The sequence below is a fragment of the Rosa chinensis genome, chromosome 3 (assembly GCF_002994745.2).
Source record: "Rosa chinensis cultivar Old Blush chromosome 3, RchiOBHm-V2, whole genome shotgun sequence".
Lineage (NCBI taxonomy): Eukaryota > Viridiplantae > Streptophyta > Magnoliopsida > Rosales > Rosaceae > Rosa > Rosa chinensis.
The window spans coordinates 9,229,287-9,256,676 of NC_037090.1; the positions used below are offsets into that span (position 1 = coordinate 9,229,287).

The 27,390-nt window shown below is 40.7% G+C and overlaps 3 protein-coding genes across 3 annotated transcripts; all 3 read left to right on the forward strand.

Annotated features, from left to right (window-relative positions):
• The first annotated feature begins 1,037 nt into the window (after positions 1-1,037).
• Positions 1,038-2,263, forward strand: LOC112191945 (protein ACCELERATED CELL DEATH 6). Its single transcript, XM_040516935.1, has 2 exons — positions 1,038-1,511; positions 1,625-2,263. The coding sequence occupies exons 1-2, from the start codon at positions 1,038-1,040 to the stop codon at positions 2,261-2,263; spliced, it is 1,113 nt and encodes a 370-aa protein (XP_040372869.1).
• A 21,072-nt stretch (positions 2,264-23,335) lies between these two features.
• On the forward strand, positions 23,336-24,775 carry LOC112191421 (protein LURP-one-related 10). The gene is made up of 3 exons (XM_024330764.2): positions 23,336-23,689; positions 23,920-24,147; positions 24,505-24,775. The coding sequence occupies exons 1-3, from the start codon at positions 23,402-23,404 to the stop codon at positions 24,637-24,639; spliced, it is 651 nt and encodes a 216-aa protein (XP_024186532.1). The 5' UTR covers positions 23,336-23,401; the 3' UTR covers positions 24,640-24,775.
• A 193-nt stretch (positions 24,776-24,968) lies between these two features.
• LOC112191423 (protein LURP-one-related 15) lies at positions 24,969-26,952 on the forward strand. The gene is made up of 4 exons (XM_024330767.2): positions 24,969-25,779; positions 25,867-26,095; positions 26,186-26,419; positions 26,508-26,952. Exons 2-4 carry the CDS (start codon positions 25,889-25,891, stop codon positions 26,670-26,672), a joined length of 606 nt encoding a protein of 201 aa, XP_024186535.1. The 5' UTR covers positions 24,969-25,779; positions 25,867-25,888; the 3' UTR covers positions 26,673-26,952.
• Positions 26,953-27,390: the final 438 nt, after the last annotated feature.

Sequence of the window (27,390 nt, forward strand, 5' to 3'; positions counted from 1 at the left end):
GATTGGTTATCGTTCTTTGTAGTCTAGGGTGATAGGCGTAAAAATTGGTTAGGGTTGGACCTTTTCGGTTCATGGATGTTACTATTAGTGACGGACCCATAACTAGGGATCTTGATAGGAATATGTGTCGTGGTGTTGACACCACAACCGGTTATTCCAATGCCTTGTAATTTTTTTTGTTATTAATGGATTCTATTTCTTCTAAAATATATATATATATATATATATATAGCTAAAAGTTGAACTATCTATTCTATAAGGGATGCTCAGATGACTGCTTCAATGTATTTCAATTCTATTTTAGGTATATATGTAATTTAATAATCATTATTTCTTTAGTTTCTACAAAAAAAGGCCAAACTAGAAATCATTTTACTACCATCACTTTCATTCCATTTTTATTGAATAAACTGTATTTGGTTTTGTTTTTTTTTTTTTTAAAGACGTGCAAAGGCTCCCGTTAGATAGGAGTAATAATGCTCCCACCCAAAATATTATTACTTAAGTTTGGAGAGTATAACAAGGGGACATAAAACCTGAACCTCGTGATACATTACAAGTTTACAACCATCCACAATAAGAACATCTTGAATGATATCAGGTATGTCATTAAGCCACAACTCATCCAACATGGATACATTAGCAAACTGCATTTGTTTACACGTTTTAGATGACCAAATGGTTAAGGTGTTGGCAAATCTTCATGTAGACATGATTTTTATATCAGAATACAAACAATAAACTGTTAGGATTATTCAAATAAATTGCATAATAGTTGAGAATAGTAAAACTCCGCACATTTTAATTTGAATAAGTCCATAAGCCAGAAATATCTAAAATTGTGCAAACCAATAAAAAGACAGCAGAATTACATTCATTTATAATTTATATGCATAAGTGACATGTTTTTGGTTACTCTTCATATTTTCTTTTCTTCACATAGTTACTTTTAAATCACTGTAGACATCTTGAAGACATTATTATTCAAAATTGATCCTACTCTCATCCATGTGTCAAAAGACGAAGAGGAAGAGGGGATGCCTCCTCTTGCACTTGCAGCATATATAGGTAACTTTGATGCCGTACGCTGCTTGTTAGACAAATGCAGTAACGATGCATACAGGCAGGACACAAATGGATTCTTTCCGATACACATAGCGTCCCGAAACGGCAACATCAAGATAGTTCAAGAATTCCTCAATCATTGCCCAGACTTGAAGGAGTTACATGACAAGCAAGGCCGGAACATTCTTCATGTGGCAGCTGCGTATGGACGAGCTAAGCTGGTTGAATATATGCTTGGAACGACCAAGCTTGAAATGCTTCTCAACGAAAGAGATAATTTCGGAAACACCCCTCTACACGTAGCTGTTCAGAACTGGCATCCTAGGATTGTCAAAATTCTGACCCGGGATAAGAGAGTTCACCAAAAGATTCTCAACAATAAGGGCATGACAGCATTTGATATTGCAGAGAAGTCCGAGGTGCATAAAGACATGCTGTTTCGATGGGTATTTTCTCAAAACAACTTACTATTTTTCTAAACCTTGGTTGAAGTCTCGATTAAAGGACAAAAAAGGATGAATGCATGACCAAAAGATTGTTTTTTTTTTTTCCATTGCAGAAACTAACTTTGATGGCCTTGAGATTAGCTAATGCTCCCCGATCTGAGATACAAAGAGTTGCAAAAGAAAGTGGAGCAAATGATTATGGTGAGAAGACCAAGAATAATCCTGATTATCTACTATTCTCAAGAGAAAATATGAATACTCTCCTTATAGTGTCGACACTGGTGGCTGCTATAACTTTTGCTGCTGGCTTCACTGTGCCGGGAGGATATAAGAACTCTGGAACTGACGAAGGCATGGCAACCTTGCGTAATACAGCTCTATTCCAAATATTCCTGATATGCAACACCATTTCAATGTACAGCTCTATTACCGTTGCGATTGCGCTTATCTGGGCACAGGCAGGTGATCTTAAAATGATTTGTGTTGCTGTGAGGACTATACTACCCATGTTAGGCCTAGCTCTTATAATGATGTCCGTGGCATTCCTAGCTGGTGTTGATCTCGTAGCGAATAACCTTACTTGCGGCTACGTTGTCGTGGCCCTGGGCTCGTTTTTCATCGTCCAAGTAGTTGTGTTCATTCTTCCGCTCACAATCCCACTTTCCTCCAAGAATTGCATTACACACTTCATTTTACGTGGTAACCTTCGTTTGCTGATGATGGTAACTAGATATGAGGTTGAGAGTGGTTGATAAGGATGGAAGCAGTCTGCAGTCCTAACGATGGTGGTTTGTGTGGTACTTGGCAACATCCAGATTTTCTTGATATGCAGCCAGCAGAAGAGCTTGTTTGATACATTAATTTATTGAGCAGAGCGTCTTGATCGATACGAGTTATATGCATTTTGCCTTGGTTCAACAAACTACCTCGGAGCTAAATAAGGAGGTTGCTGATTCTCAGGAAAACACCTTTGTGTATTTTTTTTTTTTTGGGGGGGGGGGGGGGGGACAATACTTCGCTGCCCAGCCATGGGCAGCCCTTCCTAACCAACACTTGCGTGTCTCACTCAAGGTCCAACACGTGGTTTTTTGGGGGCCCCTCTCTTTCTGTTCTCCTTCTTCTTCTTCTGTTCTCCTTCTTTCTCTTCACTATTCCCTATCGGCTGCTCACCCCGACCATCCTCAAACCTCATTCCTCCTCCTCCTTAATCCTCAACCCCTTCTCCACTCCCTATTGCCGGTTTCCAGTCACCACCACCGCCTTCCTCACTCTCTCAATCAAAGCCTACACCGCAGATCGAGATCTCTCCGTACTTGTCTCCGGCAATGGCAAATCCTCCTCCGGGATACTATTCCTTGTTTCGCAGCAGTACTATGCTTGCTGCCTCCACCTCCATCGCGGTCATGAAGCACAGCGCCACCGACGAAATCTAGATTGTGTAAAAGGCATAATTGGCTTAGGAGGACACATGTCTCCCAGTTAGTGGATATGGTCAGCCAAAGCTGTTTTATCCCCGGGGGGGGGGGGGGGGGGGCGGAGGGTTGGTGTGTTTGTACTATTCTTACTTCCCATAGAGAAGTATAATTATCCATTGCTTGTCGTAGTCCACAAAACATTCATTTGGTCTTTATTGTTGACGAGCCATAGCTGCCCGCGCGTTGCTGCGGGAGTTGTGGTGGCTAGTGAATTGCTTAGAAAAGTAAATGATTGTATACAAAAGAATATCATTGATTTTGTATTGTTGGTTTGTACATTTGGTTTGCTTTAAATTGTTTGATGGTGGTGCAAAAATTTAGGTAAGATATATTTGATTTGAAAGGATATTTGATTTGAAAGGGTATTGTGAAGAGAGATACAATAGAATATTCATTGGGTGTTGCTGTTGCTTGCTGGTTCTTCGATTGCAATTTCTCTTAAAGAAGAGCTTGTCTTGCTCTGTCAGCAATCATAACCATATGTCGATTTTCTTCAGAGTTCTTTTTCAACGTGGTTACTCTGCCGGTGTATTATCAATATGATTAACACTACATTTACAGACATCAAACACAGTATATCTCTACTTTGCGGGTGCATTGCATTTGCCAAACACAGGCTCAGCAAAAATTGTCTATATTTGTAATTAGAATAAACTAATTTACATCAGCTCCTTCGGTGTGACCCCTCCCCCCGTTGATTGTATCATGTCAATTTCATCAGTTGGAGTAGTTACCAGCTCCTTTGGAATCTGATTTGGGATGTTGTCACTGGAAGTCAGAAATAATCATGTCAATATGAAAGTTGACTGAGGAATGAGGTTTCAAAATGTCTAATATAAACATTGAAATTTAAAATTTGTCTAGTTCATGTTATCTGTAAATTTTCAGTGTAAAGTTCAAAAATTGTTGCAAAATAAAAGAATCTATTTGGTAGAAAACCATTTTTGGTGTAGAGTGAATGCAGAGAAGAGATGAGTTAGGAGTAACTTGAAAGAGAAAACTTACTGTAAAATTCCAATTCAGCCAGACATGGCACAAATGTGATATTATTATGAACATAATGCATATAGCCTTTTTGATTATTAAATCCTGGGGAAATGATTACTAATCCAGCGCAAGTAACTGTCCGATCTTTAACAATATTAGTTGCTCTGTTTCTATTTTCTTCCAGTAGAATATCGCATCTAAAATCTTCTTCTCAATTGAACCATTGATTGTATTTCAGTAAATGTGTGCATAAAACTAAATTTAGAATAATGTCGGATGTAATTTCTTGTACAATGGCATGGGTAATGTCTTCGGTTCATATTGTTCACCAAAAGAAAAAAAAATTTCACATTATCCAGTTGCTAACCTTGAATCCTATCTTTTCTTTCGAGATTTTAATCAGGAGAAAATGATCAGCATGTAGTCTATATCCATTCCAATTACCTGGCCTGTACTTGACTTTCTAGCAATGCTTCTACTCTTATGCACTCAGAAAATAGCTCAAGGTCATACCTCGAGATTTTAATCAGGAGAAAATGAACAGCATGTAGTCTATATCCATTCCAATTACCTGGCCTGTACTTGACTTTCTAGCAATGCTTCTACTGTTATGCACTTTCATTGTTAAGTTCTCATAAGCCTGTAACCACATCATATCCACTATTCTATGCTAGTTTGAAACTTTGAACTCAGAAAAATAGCTCAAGGCCATACCTTCTGCGAAAGAAACTGGATTTCCAAGCCTTGTCAGAGCAATTCAACCTTAGAAAACTGCAAAACTGTCAGATCTCAATCAAAATTACCGACTCACCAAAATTTCATTTCCAAGTGAAATTATTTCGGGTACATAAATGAGGTTGTGTATAGATAATCAAAGTAAAATTTTGGAGGAAAAATATGTCAAGACTATAACTTAAAACCATAATCTGACTTAATAGCATATTTGAGAAGCAAATGAATAGAATAGAGATGCATAGTATAATATAAGTTTGTAACGGAATTTACTGCTAACAACTTTTGAAATTCCAGAAACAAACTGGATCCAAAATGAATCAAAGTTGCAAGAAATAACCATTAATGCATAGTAAGTATAAAATCAAAATCAAAGCAACATAAGATTGATTCGATTTCAGAGCAGAAATCAAAGCTCAGGACAATAGATCTAGACATCAAAATCAGTTTTGAGAAGAATAATAAACTTCAATCCGAATTGAGCACACAAATCTGAAATGAAGAATAAATTCAGAGAAGATGAAAACTGATGGCAGAACTGTATGATTAATGATACTTAAGTATATATCATTTGAATCATTAAGTTTGTTTTTGAGTAATATGTGAGGACTATACTACCCATGTTAGGCCTAGCTCTTATAATGATGTCCGTGGCATTCCTAGCTGGTGTTGGTGTCGTAGCGAATAGCTATACTTGTGGCTACGTTGTCGTGGCCCTGGGCTCATTTTTCATCGTCCAAGTAGTTGTGTTCATTCTTCCGCTCACAATCCCACTTTCCTCCAAGAATTGCATTACACACTTCATTTTACGTGGTAACCTTCGTTTGCTGATGATGGTAACTAGATATGAGGTTGATAGTGGTTGATAAGGATGGAAGCAGTCCTAACGATGGTGGTTTTTGTGGTACTTGGCAACATCCATATTTTCTTGATATGCAGCCAGCAGAAGAGCTTGTTTAATACATTAATTTATTGAACAGAGAGTCTTGATCGATAAGAGTTATACGCATTTTTCCTTGGTTCAACAAACTACCTCGGAGCTAAATAAGGAGCTTGCTGATTCTCAGGAAAATACCTTTGTGTATCTTGTTTTTTTTTTTTTAAAGGAATGATTGCATTAGTAATCAAGCCATAAAAAACAGGCCAGAGTCTAACAGAACTTACATAAGAAATCTTGGGATAATCCAGGTAACCTATCTAAGCTACAACTAAACTCATTAAAGTCTAAAGGGACGCTCGCTGAACAGCAAGCCTAATCTATGCAAGAATAATCTCGCTCTCTAAGGAAAAATATTCATCTAGGCTAATCTGCCAAGCACTCAATTGTGGTACAAATATCAACTAGAAACGTCCTAGAAAAGCATATAGAAATCACCCTTACGTCAAAAGGCTTGAGTCAAGAATGTCTAAAAGCTTCGAGGACTTAAGAAAGCGCGAGTCCCTTCCCCGTAGGGTTGGAACCAGCACCATATACAGCCTCCTCCATAGCCGACAACCTTGGCATCAGGTTGCTCCTCGGGCTCATCTTGAGAGTTTGCAGCATATAGCCCCCATTTTCAGATTGGAGCCCAATAGGCCTAGTCCCTGTCTGCAGCCCAGTTTGTGCCCAAGGCCCATTCATCATACGCCCAGAAAACAACCCATTCAACCAAACAGTCAACCCTAGTTCCAAACTAGGGTCTCGGTCCCTCAGGAATTTTTCCAGCCCGTCTTCTTGCCCGTGACCAGCCGCCGCAGTGATTTCCTGCATACCAATCCAAGCCACCGTCTCGGTCATCGCCGGCCCTCCTGCCGCCTCTAGGAAGCATGACACAGCCCCATAGACCAGTACCACCAAATCCATCGTCTCCAATATCACCGGCAACCTCGACTTAAATCCAACCTTGGTTAGTGGAGGTCGCCACAATGATGCAGATCCCAGTCCCCCCGAAAGCCGACGGCGTCGACTGCAACACCTTGGCTCCGGCTCGATCCAGCAACCCCCTTCCTCATAACCACCCTCAGTCGAGCATGGACTCAACCAGAGCCCTGGAAAAGCTTGGTCGAGATCGCGACGTCGTTGCAGACGAGACCACAGCCTCTCCAAGCCCACGCCGCCCTTCACTCGCCTCTGCCTAGTTTGGAAACCACGGCGCTCTCCGCCGCCATCACGAAACCTAGGTTTCGCTCTTCCGGGTCGCTCCGCAGAAACTGGAGGCCCTCTCATTCTCTTTTTTCCTCTCACCTTTGTGTATCTTGTTTGCATACTTTTTTTTTTTTGGTCGGGGGGGGGGGGGGGTTGGTACTATTCTTACTTTTATTCTTATTTCCCATAGAGAAGTATAATTATCCATTGCTTGTTGTAGTCCACAAAACATTTATTTTATGCGTTTTTATTAAAATAGAACTAGAAATTTGAAGCCTGTGAAAGTTTACAAAGATCTTCGTATAGAATATTTTGAATTGCTATTATTGTCTCATCTATCCAAATAGAGGTGAGGCTCTAATTAAGATCCTAAAATGAGGACTCAATAAGGACAATTGAATGACAAGTGTATTATATAGAATTAATATTTCAACTAAAATTGAGATCACTTATTTAAGAGAAGTTTTAAATACACACCCCTAATTACTTAATACACACTCCTTATTCAATACACCTATCATTTAATTTCTCATTCTAACATTTTACTAAATATACAACTCAAATTACCTAAAATATCCTTAAACTTAAAAACCATGAAATACACTATTATTTAACATTTGATTAGTATATATAATTGACCATATTAATTACTTGTGTTAGTTATTGGGAAATCCATAAGGATTCATTATTGTTCCCTTCAAAGTTCAAATAGATGCTTAGAAATACGTTTTATATTATTTGAGTTCTCATCCACTAAACATCCTTTTGATCAAGTATAAAATTTTGAGTCGAACATTCAACCAAAATTGTATCAGTAGTTTCTCCACAATGGCAGAACTACGAAGTTGTCATTGGATGGTCAAACACATTAACAATTACAAAGTTTTATACCTGTGATGTTTTATATTAGATAATAAATTGTCTAATAATCACTTTTAGATAAAAAATAAAAAGAACTAAAAAGTGGGAGTAAAGCGATGTGTTTTAAAAACATTTAATGCTATTGATTTCAAAATTCTAAATTACATGGTATCTCACCCCATTTAATTACAATTCATTTGAGAATGTCCACTATAATTATAGAATAATATAAGGAACATATGATTATTATTATTATTTTTCTTTTAATACATAGATGTCTATTTTGGTCATTTAACATACCTATAAAATCTGATTTGAAATATAAAATAATAGGGATGTGTATTAAGTAGTTTGGGGTGTGTATTTAAAATTTCTCCTTATTCAATCATTAATTTGAAATATATTCAAATCCCTCATTGAGTCCTCATTTTAAAGTCCTCACTAGAGCATCTCCCACCCAAATAGTATCAACAGAAGAAAAACTAGCAAAGTAAATTAATCTATTACTTGCATAATTTGCTTTACGATAGACAAATTTAATATGTAAAGAAATTACGGCCTTGGAATAGGCCTTGCAAGCATCAATAATATGACTCACCTCAGAGAAGTCATCCTCGACTCTATTACAGGCGGCTACTAGAAGGGCATAATCACTCTCCGGCCTGCTCCACATCATCCCACCTCCGATGGATAGCTAGAAGGAGACCGGCCATGCATGCTTGTGTTTGCAAGTGCAGTGCAGACTGGACATGAGAAAATGAACGAGCCGAAGCAGCTAAGTAACGCCCAAAGTCATCACGACCCAACAATGTTACGCCAAGCATATGACACCTCTATTGCATTCAACCGGCATGAAAGATGTTACGTCCCGAATCTCAAGTTATCGTTTTACTAGTTTTTCAGACGGTAAATGATAGTTATTTTTATTTTCGGCTCCGTTTTGAACTATTAGGGGGCCCTAAAAGTTGACTTTTTGTTTGAGTTAAAATTTGAGAAAATTTTCATCATGAAAGTCGTAGGAGACGTTAAAATGAGCACGTGCATATATGGTTCGTAAAAATTGGAGCTCGTATGCGAAAGTTATAAGTGAAAAACAAAAGTTACTATTTATGGTAATTTAGTATATATTTGAAATTTTTACTGTGGGAGCCCGGTAACTCCCATTTCTCTCTCTCTCTCTCTCTCTCTCTCTCTCATCTGCAACTCTCTCGCTCTCCGGCATAACTCATCCATCCGGCCACCTGGGACGAGCCGTGACCACCGTTCGACTCATCTCTCTGTCCTCGACGCAGCTGTGGTGGTGGAGCACCTTGCTTTGGCAGGAAAACGAAGACCCAAGGCTGTAAACTTCACGTTTTGAGTCAACACCTGGTTCTCCAGATTCCGGCCACCAAAACCGACCAAAATTGGCCTATCAGAAGCGGCTTGAGACGTAGATCATCATCCTCAAAGATTTTGCCAAGAATTGAAGCGTGGAGGAAGAAAGCATAATTGGAAAATTTCACTGTACTTCTGATTTCATAATTGTTCGGCCCCTTAGAGGTATTGTATGACTTTGCCATAGTTGAGAAAGTTGTTCGTAATGTTGAGACGATGTTGTACATGAAATTTGGTGACCATCGGAGGAGGTGACTGGCAGCGCGTGAACCCCACCCGCCGCCACGTGTATGGCTATTTTCTGACTTCGATTTTTAGCCTATTAAATCCTATAAATGTTGTAGAGCTTATATATGAAGTTTGGTAAAGATTGGGGAAGTTTTGAATCGATTATGAATTTCTGAAATTTAGAATTTCGATTATCGATTTATGAGAATCCGACCGTCGGATTTCTTTCGAATTTGTTTTAGAAATTGTAAATGTGTTTGAGCCCAAAAGTATCTTTAGGCTGTGGCCTAGGGAGATAAGCACCGCGGGCAATCTTCAACGGCCAAAACTGAGAGCCTTTGGCAAATACCCCGCAGAGGCCCAGATGAAGCCCATGTTCCAGAAGGCCACCCCGAGTAATCATTAAGATTCTATGTCCACGTGGGTTATGAGAATACAACAAAGGTTTGTCTCGCGGTGGAAAGGGAATGCTAGGCGTGCCAAGGAATACAATTAGCTTTGCACAAATACAGGAATATGGCATCATGACTATATTAAGGCGCCACCATTGCAGAAAGCTCGCGGGGATAGGTTTAAATACCATATCCCAACGGAACGCATCCAACAAGAAGTTAGCTTTACTCTTATTCTAATCATATCCAAATTAACAGATAATTAACAATTATCTGCAGTATCTGCCAAGATTCCCAAGGTAATGCTTCTACAGGTCAGATACCTCTGGTCCAAAATAGAATATTCTACACTTTTCTGAGGACTAGGAATTCACAGAATAGCCTATATCGGAGGCTAAAACGAAAAAATGGAGGACATCCAATCAATCAACTAATCTCTACAATTATCCAAGTCTCTCCTGAGCAACCTATCTCTTACCGGTGACCACACTCCAGTCCTAGTCTCCCTAGGAGCCGACTGCTAGTGCCACTGCCACCGATACTGTCTCAACCAGCGAAGCAAGGGTAACGCCCTCGCAAACCAGCGAAGCTAAAGTCACGCTTTAGCAAAACCCCTCCTTCTCCTATACTTCCCGGTGATTCGCTCTACTCAATTTACAACATTGAGTATCGATTGTGTGATTAAGAAGAAACGAAGCAAAAGTCCTCGCTCACGAGGCATAGAAAAGAACCCCGCGAAGAGATTAGTGCTCTCCTCGTCCACAAGAGCTCAAAAAGAAGTCAGGTCAAGGGACACCCCAACGACTGCACCCCACGGTGCTGACATGCCCGCGCAATCACATTCATCACCATTGAAAGAAAAAAGACTGTTGACCAACCTAATGAAATTGGAGCCAAACATTTTGGCACGCCCAGTGGGACCTAACATCAGCGTTTCTTCGCTATAACCACCATTAGGAAGTCAAGCGAAAACCCCTACCAAAAGGTTTACGTTAACTGCCTGAAACATAAGACCTCTGGTTACAGGCCGCACTCTCGGGCAGACTGTCGTGGTCTTTCTGACGAGTAGATAACTCAAAGATTTTCTCTCAATCCACCATCATCTGAGATGTCAACTGAACAAGGAGGAAATCACTAGCCCATCATTAAGGGTGAGGATTACTTCTGACCTGCCTAATGAGGCTGTTAATGTTCCTGCTTCCACTAGTGCTACTGTGGCTAGTGAGACAACTGAAGCAAACGAGTTTACTTTTATAGACATACCAGAGGGTGCTAGCATCGATTAGCAACTCCGCGTTCTTATGATTAACAGCGACAGATATCAGAGAGAGTTAGCCACTTTGATGGTGAAGACCGAGCAACGTGTTTGCGACTACGATCAACGAATGGCCCAGAATGCCCAGAAGGCTAAGGAGCATGCACAACAACTTGCTGAATAAGCCAGGAAGCATGCAGACATTATCGCTGACAAAAATCACAAACAGTACTAGCAACTTCTTAGCGTTGTTAATGTTGTTAACGTTCAAAGTAAAAAAACCACAGCTGATATCATGGTCATAAGCAATGAGGAGTCCAATCTTGCGACCCAAGTTGCCATGCAGAAAGCTGACTTGGATCAGGCTAAAGAAGTTATGAATAAGACATTGGGAGATCCCAATGCTATTCTTGGTTCTCTTGGTCAGCCCGCCGCATCTGGCAAGTATGTGCCACCAAATGCTCGAGATAAGGCTAGTAGTAGTAATACTGCCACACCCTCTGCATCTACTACTGCCGCGTCGGCCAAGAGTAAGGAGATTGCCCTGGTAATCGACGGCAATGACAAGGTTACACCATTGGCTGCGCTGCAGAAGAGCAGGACCCTGAAAATAGGTGAGGGAACCCTCGTTGATCTTGTCGTGTTTGCCCAATACGACAGTGATGGAGCGGAGAATGTATACCAGGAACTCCAAGGGAACTACTATGGATCGACCAGGCGGGAAATCCTGTCAAAATCATAGGGGTCGCAAAGAGCCAGTCAGGACCGGGTCTCGTGTTGCAAACGTCAACCCAACCTCACACGATCCATACAGGTGTCCTATCGCTCTCTAGCCAAGCAATATAAGCACCATCTCCGGTCCAGCCAACTGGCGAAACAACAACTCATCCTCTCCCTGATCCGGGATACATAAGAAGAGAAGAGGTGGAAGAAATGATCAGCGCTGCGAACCAGAGGCCCAACTTAGAAGAGGGCTATCAGGGGCCCTTTCCACCACATATCATGCAGGCTTCCTACCCTAGAGGATATAAGAACATCACATTTTCTACTTTCTCGGGAGAGGAGGTCGAAAGTGCCGCGGCTCATTTGGTTAGGTTTCGATTACAGTGCAGCCAATATCAGAACAATGACAGCCTAAAGTGCAAGATATTTTCTACTTCTTTGTCAGGGGCTGCTGTCACCTGGTACACCAAGCTACAGCCAAGATTCGTCGCGAGTTGGCCGGCAATGGAAAAGCTGTTCAGGGAAACTTTCGGGACTATCGAACCCAAGGTAGATCTGGCTTCACTCACCTAGATGGCTCAGTAGCCAACTGAATCCGTTGTCACATATCTTCAACACTTCCAGATCCAGAAGGGGAGCTGAATGTGATCTTGCCAGAGAAAGAGCTGGTGAAGTTGGCAATCAAAGGTCTAGAACCTCGCCAACGCAAGAAGCAGCATGGGAGCATGTTTAACTCCATGGGGGAGTTGATCACAGAAGTAGGAAGCTTCGAGCACTTGCTCAGAGAAATGGACACCATGAAGAATGCCTCGAAAGGGATGTACATCCTGGGGAAAGGCAGGACAGTGGCGGCGCTGAGCCATCACTTAAGTTCTTATGACCCTTTCTACAGAAGCGAGGAATCTAGCACGGTAAAAGCTGAGGAATCTGAAGAAGACGAAGTAGCAGCGTTGGAGCTCACCGGGAAGAAGGGATCCAAGCTGAAGCAGCTGAAGCTTTGCAAAGAACCAGTCAAGCTCAAGTCGGTGGTCTTCACCAAACCTGAATTCGCGAGTTACACATACGATGAGAATAAGGCGCACGAGATATTAGATGAAATGATCACCTCGAAGATGGTGAAGAAGGACTTCAGACCATTCCCCAAACCAGACCAGTTAAGGGGAAATAAGTACTGCAAGCTCCACAATTTGTGGAACCACAACAAAACTGACTGTGTCAGGCTGAAGGATCAGATCCAGATCTGGTTAAATAATGCCATAATGGTAGCTTGCAGGTCGAAGCACCGGCAACAGCAGCAGTGCTTATGGATCTGGACCCTTTCCTGAACATTGGAGTCAACATAGTGGATGTGGTTTGGGGTACAAAGGATCAACAGAACCGGAGCCCATACCATATCGTTAAAAGTACGGGAAAGGAAACAAAGTCATTCGCGAAGCGGAGATCCAAGACGGCTTCACCCATTATCCTATGCTCGGGATGTAAGGAGGAATGTGATATCCAGGTGCTGCAAGAGGAGGCGGGCCAGACTGTTCGCTTTGGATCTTTACCTCCAATAAGGTTAGTATCACCTTCTAGAAACTTCCAACCATGTAGCCCAAAATTACACAGTAAGTCAGAAGCTTCTTCACCAAAGGACTTTAATCTGTTCAAGAAGCTAAAGGTTACGAGGGAAGAAGCAGAGGTGGGTAAATGACAAGATATCCTGACCAGGCCGTAGTTTCAAAATGTCGATCGTTTGGCTTCTAAAAGTTTCTGCCTGTTGAAGCGATTGATCGCTAGGTTCAAGTGATCGATCGTTTGCTTCTGCCTCAGGAAACAATCGATCGTTTTGTCTACTAGAAATTTTTGTCTCTCGAAACGATCAATTGTCAAGTTCAAACGATCGATCGTTTTTGGTTGTTTCAGAATTTCTTCCTTCAAATCGTTCCTCCAAATTTTCCAAGTCTTCAAAGACATCAAAATCAATAATAGGACAAGGATTCCCTTCACAACCTCTCTCCCCATAAAGGGAAGACTGAGAAGCTCCCCATGAGTAATATGGCTCAGATTCCCAGAATGAGACATCAAGAGATATATGTAATGCGTTGGTGAACGGGTCATAACATCTGTAGCCCTTCTGATACTCTGCATAACCCACAAAAATACACTTCTTTTCACGGGATCAAGTTTGCTCCGTTGTGGCTTTGGTATATGAACATAATCTGTGTAACTAAACACTCAGGGCTCCAAATTAGACGTAGAGGGGATGGTCAAAAGTGTATGAAGATTTTGATGAGGATTCAAAAGCTTAATTACCAGTGAAGGAGTACAGTTGATGAGATATGCTGCTGATTTCACTACTTCTCCCCAATAGGACCGATGTACATTCATGCCAAACAAGGAAGCATGAACAACTTCCATCAACTGCCTGTTCTTCCGTTCTGCCAAACCATTCTGTTGAGCAGTATAAGAATTGGAAGTTTGATGACGAATCCCATGTGACCTGCAAAACTCAATCATAGGGTCATTCACAAACTCTCTACCATTGTCAGACTGAAACACTCTGATAGATTGTTGATACTGAGTTGCCACCATTTTGAGAAATTCGGTAAACATCCTGAATATATCACTCTTATTCTTCAGTAATGACACCCATGTCATGCGAGTGCAATCATCAATAAATGTTACATAATATCGAGCTCCAGAAAGAGAAGGAATTGTTGCAGGACCCCAGACATCAGAGTGAATTTTCATAAAAGGAACAAGACTTTTATTAAGACTTGGTGAATATGAAATACAGTGGCTCTTGGCCAGTTCTCAAATGTCACAATGGAAATTCAAATAACTGACAACCGAAAACAAATGAGATTGCAACTTCTTAAGATAACTAAAAGATAGATGACCTAAACGGCGATGCCATAACCATATTGCTTCCTTCGCATTCTCTACCCCATTAACCATATTGAATCCTGTAGAAAACATCAATGGCATCCCCAATTCTATTGGCACTGCCATAAAATCTAATCAGATTAGGGAAAATCGATTCGGGTGTGTGGAATTTTTCTACAAATTCAAGGCAGTCAAGAACAGAAGGGATGTGGGTCAGTTGTGAGGTTTTAGTTAGGGTTTTGAGGACAAAGTTGTAAGCTTTAGGGGTTGGGTCAGAGTTGAAGGTTTTGAAAGAGTGGATGAGTGTGGAGAGAAGGTTTTGGGGTGGGTTTAGCGGGGAGTGTTTGAGGGTTTGTAGTGCTTGGTGTTGATTGAAGAGGGTGTGCCATTTGGTGTTGTAGGGTGAGACTGGCCATTTTCTGTGTTTTCTTAAGAAGAATTTGCTTCTGGGTGTGAGGGAAGAGGTTCTCACCATTTTGGGTGGGATTAGAGATTGTTGGGAAAACTAGAGTGGAAGGTTAATGGGGATTATCTGCTTGTTTCAGTTAGAGTCTCTTTGGATTTTGTGGTTCCCGCAATTTCTTGAATTTCTGGTCTGAGCTTTGAAGCAGGTTCAAAGACTATAAAGCTTAGCAAAATGGGTTCGGGTCCTCGAGGTGGGCGGTCTCCACCCGTATTTTTCTTTTTTAACACTTTGGACACGTTTACTATTATTTTTTATTTTTTAAGAATAGGTATGAATCTCACCTCATTATTAAGAATCAATTCCACTAAGGATTTCCTTAGTTTGATAACCCGGGGGGGGGGGGGGGTATGAGTTTAGGAATCATTCTCACACCGATTCATTCCTTATTTCATTCCCGGTTATCTCTAATTAATGACTTTTTCCATTTCAAATAAGTAACCATGTCATTCATTTATACAAGCTGAATATGATAAATTAGTGCTGGTAAGCCGGCTAGCTTACTCAAACCACTGTCTAGTTGATAGGGAAACTGTAGGGCGGGTTTTGTTGGTCAATTAGCAGGGGGATATGAGACGGGGTGGCTATTTTTCCTTCTTCTCTCTACCTGGGATTCATAAGTTAGCCGATTGAGGTTTTGGTTGACACTGACTCGAAGTGTGAACGCAGGCAACCTCTTGGCAAGCGGATCAAGCCGAAGATAGATGGGCAGGACAATGTTCCCTATACCGCAAAGTGCTCTTTGCATGAGTGACTTCCCAATTCCACCAGGAAAGGGAGGGGATAAGATGACCTATAATGGTGGTTTGATGTTATGTTTATACGTGGATCCTAATATTTTGGTACAACAATTGTAGTCTTATTTGTTTTAGGTTATGTAACATCCCATAGGACAAAATGAAAACCTTTATTTTTCAATCTCTTAATAAAGTGTGCAGCCTAGTCTTATATAAGATCATTTACTAGAATTTATCTCCGGATTTGGCCAAATGTGACTCAATTAGATTAGAGCGTTAGACAGCTTTAGAGGGTTATGGACTTGGCGTATGTAATACTCTAGCACTGACATATCATGTTGGTAAATATACATCCCTCTCTAAAAAAGTTATTTTTGTTTAAGGATATCTCTATTTGTGTTTAATCCAAACTCAAGGTTACTTGACCTAGTGGTAATAGGGTTCAATTAGAAGAATCTAGAGATTCTCTTTCCTTGTATGATTCTAACTCTATGCATTGTAATCCTCTATATAAAGAGGCCTCTATTATCAATGAGAATACGCAGCGATTATCTCTCAATTTCTGATTCCCTACAACACGTTATCAGCACGAAGCACTAACCCTGAAACAAATAGCCAAACCTTAAATCCGAATACAAAAACCTTGAAGCTTTTTCTGTCTCCACATCACACCTTGAAGTACTCAATCCCAGGAGCCTAGAACCGCTGCCGGCGTCACCGGAACCGGTCGGAACAGTGCCGAACCGACCTCCAGAAGATAAAAACAACCTCTGCCAGGTTCGCATTCTTCCAGACCACCTTCCACTGTTATATTTGGTTAGAACTGGCTCCCTGACTCCAGAAACACAACTTCTAGAACTGGTCGGAAAGTGGCCGGACCGGCATGCAGAAGTGCCGGACCTCCTTGAACCTCCACTGTTCTTTGTTCCAGCCTGCACAGCTCAGTCCAGCCCAAACCTCGTCCAAACGAGCCCAACGCCAGAAACGACGCGGCCCAGAGAAGAAAAGAAAAAGGTGGAGAGCCCAGAAGGAGGCGGGCCCAGGAGGAGAAAGAAGAAAGAGAAATAAAAGAAAAGGAAGTGGGCCTGCAGCCCAGCCGGAGGAGAAAGAACGAAAGAAAAAAAAAAAAAAGGGCCTGCAGCCCAGCCGGAGAAAGAAGAAAAAAAAAAGGGGGGAAAGAAAAAAAGAGGAAGCCCACATTCAAGATATTTCTTTTATTTAATTCCATTTGCTCCCGTAATTTCAATTTCTTTTCTTTTTCTCGGGGACTTGCAATCTCTCTTCTTCTACCCCCCTTTCTTCATTATAGGGGAGACCAAATTAAGCCGAACTGTGGGGGTTCGTGCTCACTCCAAACTTAGAGCTTGTTGAGATCTCCAAACTTAGAGTTTGTATAGAATTTATGATTGACCACTTACATCATTGTTTCGATATAATCCAATATCTCTTGGAATAGAATTTCTTGGAAGCAACTACGCTCGGAAATTCCTAATTTCTTAGAAGCGATTACACTTAGAAATTTCATATGTTTTCGTGGTAGCCTATTTCGCTCCGAAACTAACCCTAATTTCTTGTTCTCTTTCAGGATGAGTAACCTGAACAAATTGGACTTTGCTCCATTGGGAATAATTGGCTCTAGATATCACAGGTGGGTTCGTGATATCCGCCAGCATCTCAAGGTTGTAGGAATCTTGGATATGATTCTCGAGCCTAGCCAGGACGTGATAACTGTTGAGCAAGCTCAAGCTTTGGAAGCAAATAGATCAGCCTTAGAGGCAAATAAGGCGAAAGCCATCATCCTAATGACTCGTATTATGGATGATTCGCTCCAGTACGAGTATATGAATGAAGAAGACCCCAGAAGGATGTGGGTCTCACTCGAAGAAAGATTTGGCAACGTCCGTGACTTCTTGCTTCCTGACCTAGAAGTAAGATGGCATAGCCTCCGCTTCTGTGATTTCACGTCAGCTATTGACTATAACTCGGAAGCACTTCGCATTAAATCCTTAATGGAATTTTGTGCTAAAGAGATCACAGATGCGATGTTGATTGAGAAGACTCTCTCTACCTTCCTCGTCTCTGCATTGATGGTTGCTAAGAACTATCGAATCGATGTTAATGCAAGACGGATCACAAGGTTTCATGAGCTCATTGGAGCTATGAATGTCGCTGAAAAACATGACAATATCCTTGTGAATAACTATAATTCGAGATCCGTGGAAACATAGCATATTCCAGAATCCAATTATAGTCGCACCTCTAAGAGAGGGCTCCAAGAACGAAACCCTAATCTTAGGGATACTTCTGGACATTATGGTCCATATAATCGCTCTACTTGGGAAGGTAACTGCCAAAATAGGCGAACATGAAACCGAAGAGGTAAACGTGGAAAGAGAGAGGGAGGCAACGCCTCTGGCCATGTTGGTGGCGCCACCAATACTAAGAGTTATCTAAATGACGCTTTCAAAGCGCCTCAATCAATGGAGTTCGAGCAAAGAGATGTATGTTCTCGATGTGGAGTGTCTGAGCATTGGGCACACATTTGTAGAGCTTGTGAAGAACTTGTCACCGCCTACAAAGCATATTGTGAAGCAAGAGAATCTCACTTTGTGGAATAAGAAGATCAAGAAGATGATCTAGAGTGAAGGGTTGAAGACTACAAATCTGGCTGGGATCAATAGATCGCCAATTCTGTTTAAGTCTTTATTTTTCCAAGAGATGTAATAGGCAATTGCCATATACTTTGTCGTAAATGCCTATGGTTTAGTCTTTCTTCAAAGTAGGCTCACCCAAAGTAAGTGTGATGTCTAGGAAGGTTATGAGATTAGTGGTACTTAAGCGAGCCTTGCTCCACCGACATCTCTCTACTCACCTGGTCACATTTATTTTGGAATTACCGAAAGAAGTTAGACGACTACCATTGTTTTGCATTAGCTAGCATTTGGATTAGATTCTCCTAATGGTTAAGAGACAATGATGTACTTTGTTGGCTTATGAATAAAATTTCGAGTTCTTTTCATTATGACTTAATTTTGATTCTGAGCATATGACTTTGTGACTACGATGGCTGGGCCATCAGTATTAATTCAAGGACATGGAATAGCCCAAGTTCCACTTGCCAAATGGCACCTTGATTACAGCTGTCACAAAAACTCTCTACACTCCTAGGGCAAATCGTATCATATGAATAGCCAACGAATTCCATGCAAAAATGTATGTAGAGAACGGAAATGAGTTCCTTTGCAATAGCTTTAATGCTTGCGAACAAAGACGCATCTTAGAGAAGTTTATGTGTCTCTCTAGTGGACTCTATGTCACTATTCGAGCTATTAATCCAATAAAAGTTATAAGAGAAGATCTCTTGGATTTAGTCACGTATTGGCTTTGTCACGACAGGATAGATCATCCTAGTCATGATATGATGATCCGTCTATAAAGACTTCACATGGACATCATTTCTCTCGAGCAAAATGAAGCATGAATCAAAAGTTGATTCCTAGACTACGTGTGACCGACGCAGCTGCCTAGGGCACCGCCTCCGTCCACCACCAGCCTAGGGCTGGCGCAGTCCATATCCATCACGCCATGGATAGCGTCCATCATGGTGATGGCGCCCCAGGTGATATTTCTATCACCAACTTGCTTCATATAGCGTTTCAGACGCTCAGGCCTAACCAAAATACTCAATGGTTGCTTCTAAGGCCTCTCGCTCGTTTTACAAAGCCCGTTCCTTAGGGAAACTAGGACTGAGACCGTCTTATGTAAATGATATGACAATACTCATTCTGTTTTTACAAAGAATCCGTAGGGATTTTGTGGATTGATTCAACCAACTTGCGGACGCTTAAATATTTCATGATGTTGGTTGACAAGCAAACACGCTGGTCACGTGTTGTGCCATTGTCCACCTATAAATGCTGCTTACGCTACACTCCTAGCACATATCATATGACAACGGGCTCACTCCCCGAATCATCATATTCAGTCAATTGGATTTGACTATGCTAGAGAGTTTACATCGAAAGACTTTCGATGGATATTACAATGGGACTGATGTTGGACATCATATTCCCTCGTACACACCCAAATGGTCTGGCGGAAACGACTACGATGGTCGTCCGGACATTGGTGATGCACACCAATCTTCTTACATCCGCTTGGGGTGATGCAATATCGCATGTAGCTATGCTAATTTGTCTACGACCTACCGCCACTCAATGTACCTCTGCGTTACAGCTAGTGACTGGGTACACGTATTTTGTACTTATGCACATTTGAGTGAGCCATTTATGTGCCAATTGCGCCACCACAGTGCTCTATGATGGGTCCTTACAGACGAATGGGCAACTACGTTGGATTTGAGACTCCAACAATCGTCCGCCACTTAATGCCCTTGCAAGGCGATCTCCTTACCGCTAGATTTGCGGGTTGTCACTTTGATGAGATAGTCTTCCCGTCGTTAGGGGAAGATAGAACACGGATGTTCAGCAGGAACGACAGGAATTGTCGCGGCCTGTCCCCACAATGTCTCATCTCGATCCCTATTACAGTGACGAGATCACACAAATATGCTACAAACATGCCTGCAAGGAAGAACGTTCCTACTAGAGGACGTAGCACCACCCTACATGGAGGTAGGCATGGCGCCAACGCCAAAGAAAGTGGAACTCTGGCGTTACAGGCCATGGTCCCAGCTAGGATGCGTGGAGAGGCCCGTGGGTTCGAAGGATACATTGGCACAAACCAATCCTTGAATCATCGACACTCAAAATCCGTCTCATGAGAATCTTCCAGGTTATGTTTATCATTGGGGGACTCCTCAACGTCAGAACCTATTCATGAGAATATAGAGCTCTATGAAACTTATACTAGTGTACATGAGACGTGGGATAGAAACTCCATCATAATTGATGATGTAGTTGCGCATGAGTTTGTTGAGTTAGATGATATCGAACCACGCTCCGTTGATGAATGAATGCCAACGTAGAGAGTTTTTGGCCTAAATGGAAAGATGCGATCCAGGTTAAGATGGATTCTCTAACGAAGAGGAAGGTTTTCGAGCTAGAGATGCCAACACCTCCTAACATAAAATCTGTTGACTAATAGGGTCTTCGTTAGAAAGTGTAATGAGAAAAAGATATGGTAATCTCGCCTTATGGCGTAAGGCTTCTCACAAAACGCCCTGGATTCGACTACGATGAGACATTATCTCGTAATGGATGTCATTGCACTCCACTACCCTATCAGTTTGGTAGTTTCAAAATAACTGAACATGCAGCTTACAAATGTGGTCACTACGTATCTTTATAGGGATCTAGATACGAGATATACATGAAGGTTCATGGTGAACTTCATTTACCCAAGTCAAGTGGCTCTAGACCATGGAGCGCGTTTACAAAGAGGTTGAAACGCTCACTAAAGTGACTACTTGATTGGGAAGGGATATGCCCACGCGTTTCTATGACAAGTTTCGGATTCTATCGCGGTTCATGTTGGACATGATCTTTATTAGAAGCCCTTAAAGAGTTAAGGGAAATCGCTGAACACTTGAAATCCGAGTTTGAGATGAAGGATTTTGGGAGAACACGATTATGTCTCGGTTTGGAACTTGAGCATCGTGTCGATAGATGCTTAGGCATTTTGACAAGGTCAAGCTTTCAAGCACCCCATGATCGTCCGTAGTCATGATCCTGAAAATGATCCTATTCGTCGAAAGGATGATGACGAAGATGTGCTAGAGGCAGAAGTGCCTTACTTAGTACAATAGGCGCATTATTGTACTTATCACAATGCATAAGACCGGACATCTCATATGTTGTGAACTTGTTAGCTAGATATAGCTCTGCGCCAACACGACGCCATTGGATTGGTGTAAAAGATATCTTTCGATACTTGAGATGTATGAGTGATATGTGCTTGTTCTATCCCTACAAAGAGATGATGGATTCGGACCCATCACACACCAGGAACGCCGCCAACACTGGCTTGTGTCCATTATCCCCATCCCAAAGCGACATGTGTTTGGGAAGGTTTTGCTGATGTTGGGTATCTCTCTGACCCACACAAAGGTCATTCCCAATCCGGTTAAGTGTTCACCATGGGAAAAGACCGTGACATCTTGGAGGTCTACAGAATAGACCCTAGTCGCTATATCTTCGAACAATGCAGAGATCATTGCTCTTCACGAAGTGGTTCGTTAATGTATATGGATTTGATCCATAATTACGCATGTTCGAACAATTGTGGTTTGAAGTCTACCACAGATGAGCCTACGAGCGTTTAGGATAATGTTGCTTGTTTTGAACAAATGAGGCAATGCTACATCAAAAGCGACAACACCAAGCATAATCAGCAACAACAGACTCTCCTCGAGATCAAAGTGAACTAGATTCAATCTGAGGACAGTGAGGCAGACTTGTTTACTAAGTCATTGCCCAAATCCACGTTCGAGAAACATGTGGCAAGAATTGGCTTGCGGAAATTATCTGAACTCTCATGATCGTAGTCATCAGGGGGAGGCGCAGACATCAGGGGGAGATGTCTACATGTTCACCTCGAAACGTGAAGGGTGTGTTGTGCTCTTTTTCCCCTTCGACCGAGGTTATTTTGGTCCCACTGGGTTTTTGTTACTCGGCAAGGTTTTTTAACGAGGCAACGAGAGAAGCACCGCATTTGGACAACACAAGGGGGAGTGTTTAAGGATATCTCTATTTGTGTTTAATCCAAACTCTAGGTTACTTGACCTAGTGGTAATAGGGTTCAATTAGAAGAATGTAGAGATTCTCTTTCCTTGTATGATTCTAACTCTATGCATTGTAATCCTCTATATAAAGAGGCCCCTATTATCAATGAGAATACGCAGCGATTATTTCTCAATTTCTGATTCCCTACAACAGTTTTCATGAATTTAAAAGGTAATGAAAATACTAACATTACTGTAATTAAGAGTCAATAACTAAAGACGTGTCTGAAATTGTTTTGTAGGTTTAATTTGGTACCAGTTTGTAAGGACATGATCTATTTAGGATATGTGACCATAACCAAGCCACATATATCCATCTAGAGAAACCGAGGATACACTCTACAGAGAGGGTCAATCCAATGAAGAACTACTGTCCAGGCTGTCCTTATCAACATAAGAACAAAGAAGCAACGGAATCGAAAGACAAATCGGGGACATCCATTTCGGTTTGACTAACTCTTTATCTAATCCTTCCAGTGGCAATTTCTGACCTAGCAATGAGATCCCGTTTTCTGTTACAGCATTAACATAATGTGCAACTCGATCAATTAATATTATTTCCCTCTCTATCATGGATTTTAAAATCAAAGTCTTCGGCGTTATCTTTCGTGGTACAACATGGGATGACTCCCACCAGCCTAGCTTATTGGTTTCCATGGAAAAAGATACGTTCAACAGAGAATTACCCTAACATTTCCGACCCTCTAGAATATTAATTCTGCTTAAAAGTTTCTAATGTCTTCTATTGACTTGGTTGTGCTCTGTTAGCGGTCAATGTAAGGAACTACGGAACACGTTTTGGCCTCTTACCAACTTGTTCCAATGATTTTTAAAACCGAAGACATATGCATAAATAGCACCCCCTCTGTAAGAAACCTTCATTGAATCAAAATACAATTAATCCAAGAGATTGCAGCTAGTAATCATGCAACAAGCAAGCGCACCACCATCCGGCGCTAATCCGAGCGCAAGCGCAGTTCCGGTAGCATACGCTAATCCCACTGTTGCGATCATCAGCCCTAATTTCTGCACTCCCTACCCTGTTGATCTTGGTATTGTCCGAAAAGTTCTAACCATAACCGATGGCAACTTTGTAGTCACGGATGTCAATGGTAACACTGTTTTCAAAGTGAAAGGAGCGCACTTGAGCCTACGTGACCGTCGAGTTTTACTTGACGCTGCTGGCTACCCCATTGTAACTTTCCGAAAGAAGGTACCTTTAATCAGCTGCGGATTCATAATTTCTTTTTTCTTGACCTTTATATATATAGAGCCGTATTAAGGTATTTCTGCAAACATTTTGGCCTCATAACATTGCAAATAGCTTACCGAAGATTTGACTGGGTCAACTACCTTATACTCCATCCCCTTAATCCTAAAAAATTATGCTTAACAAACTATAATTAAATAACTGGCTCATGTATTTAAATTTTCTATGTACAGTTGAGGTCGGTACATGAAAGATGGCAAGTTTTCAGGGGAGATAGCACAGAATCGAGTAACCTGGTATTTAGTGTTAAGCAATCTTCAATGATTCAGATGAAGACCAAATTGGATGTGTTCTTAGCAAATAACACAGGAGAGTATGCACCTGACTTCCAGGTTAAAGGAAGTTGGTTTGAAAGATCTTGTGTTATACACGCTGGCAACTCCTCCACCATTATTGCCCAAGTAAGAATATCATCAATTGTTTACTTTTGATGATTGAATATTAATTTACTAGAACACTGAGATTGATTACGCATAGAAGTGAATTTGGGGTTGGGACTACGCATAGAAGAAAGACAGTATGTCTTCACCCTTTTTTTTTTTTTTTTTTTGCTGGAGTTAATGATAGTTAACAATAGAGTTAACTGTGGTTTAGACTAAAAATAAAAAATTGATGAAATAGTGATGTGTCAATTTTCATGACCCTTAGATTAAACAGAGAGTCCAGATTTTATGAAATTGAAGTAAATTCACAGGCTTCTCACTTTAGAGGAGCCGGATCCATTAACATTGTCTGACTAAAATCGATTAATTTTGCAGATGCATAAGAAGCACACAGTTTCAAGCGTGTTGTTTGGGAAGGACAATTTCAGTGTCACAGTATATCCCGGGGTTGACTACGCTTTCATCGTTGCGCTTATTGTCATCCTTGATGAGATCAATGCTGACTCTTGAACATGAGTCCATGAATTAGATTTGATTCAATATTTCATTCGTATGAATGTGCATGCATAATTAATTGGCTTGATCTTTCATAATTAGTGTACAATTGTACAAGTTATATTCCAATAGAACTTCGGAGTTTGGGATCCCTTTCTCTTTCAAATATCTAGTTGAAGTACTTTGTCCGTACCTAAGCTAATATGTATTATCTTGTTGAGTTTACTTCTGGAGCAAAATCTCTTTTATTTACCTCTGCACTCAAATTTCGAGTTTTATCGTCTCTCATCTATAATCTATAAACTAAGAGAGAATTGAGGTGCGTTCTATGTAATGTTTTTTTATCTCCTCGATCCTCCTAGTGACAATTTTTGACTCTAAGATGACTGTCGTTCTGCGTTTTAGCAGGAGCATAATGCCATAATGTACAACCCATATGTAAATATTACAATTTGCTGGCTGTTATTGAATAGGAGGGTGTGATGCACTTGACAAATAGAAATAGTATATTACTTTTGGTGAATAGGAAGGCTTAAAAAGTCCGAAACGGAAATCAAATTAAATAGCAATAAGAGGAGGCCGCAACAGGTCATCCTATCTTCTATCTCTCAAAAAGATAATTATATATCCAAGTTCAAAGTACGTCCCATACTCCCATTTGAGCAAGTCGATCGACAAATAGTATTTTGAAATAACATTTCCGACCCTCTAGATCCAATGCTGCTTGAAGGTCTTCAAGTTCATGTCTTTGTATCGACTTCATGACTTGCTCTATTAGCTAGCTAGTGAGCTAGTCTTCAATACATGGGACACGTACGTTTTGGTCCTTCACCGACCCTGTCCTCATTTGTATAAAGCAAAAGAGGCAACTTTCATTTCAGTAAATCTTTGCAATAAAGGCAAATTTAATTTCATGGATTTGCTCTTATATATCATCATGTGGTAGGTCACGTATCTAAATCTATTGAATCGTTCTAAATATGCCAAGGTAAATTAATTCAGAATCACACCTGTTTTGATGTCCACCTTTACTATCGATATTATGATTCAACAATCAAATCAAATCCACCTAATAATCTCGTACTACTTAAACAGATCTAGCGTCCTTTCACTTCTGTTCTATGTTTTTCAGAGCGTTATCAATCTAATTTAAAGGTGAGTGTCAATTAGTACATATTTTTTGCTATGAAATCTCAATATACTCATCAAGATCGATTTGTTTTTCCATAAATCAAAATACAGGTGTTAGTAGATTTCTGTTATCATGGCACAAGCAATCATCAGCCCTCACTTCTGCAGTCCGTACCCTGTTGATCTTGGAATCGTCAGACAAGTTCTGTCCGGCAACTTTTCAGTCAAGGATGTTAATGGCAATACTGTTTTCAAAGTGAAAGGAGCATTTTTGAGCTTGCGTGAACGCCGAGTCTTAGTTGATGGTGCTGGGAATCCCATTGTCACTCTTCAAAAGAAGGTAATTGGGGTTTTATTCTTTTATTCCTTATATTTGGTTATGCTTCACTAGCTATACGACTGACCGAGTCCTGTATTCTACACATCATAGTTGCTGAGTACACATCATAGATGGGAAGTTTATAGGGGTGATAGCACGGATTCGGGGAATCTGGTCTTTAGTGTTAAGAAATCTTCGGTGGTTCAGTTGAAGACGAAATTGCACGTTTTCTTGGCAAATAATAAAGGAGAGTATGCTCCTGACTTCAAGGTGAAGGGAAGTTGGTTTGAACAATCTTGTGTTGTATATTCTGGGAAATCCAAGTCCTCCAACATTTTGGCTGAAGTAAGAATTAATATGATGACTAAATTTATTTCCGGCGAAAACTAAGATATTAGCATTGTTGGGACTAATTGTACTATTAAAATTGCAGATGCACAAGAAGCACACAGTTACAAGCGTGTTGTTTGGGAAGGACAATTTCATGGTCACAGTGTATCCAGGTGTTGACCAAGCACTCATTGTCGCGCTTATTTTCATTCTTAATGAGATGAACTTCAGTGGTTCTGGTTCTAATTCTGGTTCCGGCGGAGACTAATTTGGATATACTTGAAGGGTGTTTATGCGTTTGCCTTTGTTTTTAGTCATTAGTTCACTTATATGTTATGCATGTAGGTTCATTGGGTTGATCCAGCTATTATATATGTTCGTTCCCGTTGGCATTATAATTGGACCCCCTTTACTCCCTCAAATATATGAGCATCAACTGGACCCCCTTCACTTCTCAAATATATGAGTATCATGGTTGATATACGATTGTGTATAGTCGGAATATGATCTCTGATTCTCTGCCGCTTAATTAGTACCCTAATTTTATATTTTTCATTATATAATTATTTTCAAAAGACAAACAAACAGGTAGCTCCAATGTATCTTAATGCTCTGAAATTTAGACCTTATGAATTAGACTAAAATGTCATAGAAGAAACAGGTTTTGGTCGTTCACCAATTTGTCCTCATTGCATAAAGCAAAAGATGGGAAGGGATCCAGAGTATCTAGTTATGTGCACTTACAATACGGGAATGGATGACTAAATAACATCAAGTGCATTTTTTTGTTATAAAAATAAAAATTGATTACAAATATCAAGAGCTAAGATCACTTAATAAGTTAATATGCCTTGGGTCACTTGCGTTATAGGTGCACGAAAATTTTTCGCTTTCTAACGTGATCAGTCACTTATTTATCGAATCGCTCTTAATATGCTAAGGTATATTAATCCAGCATCCCACATGTTTTGATGACCACCTTTACT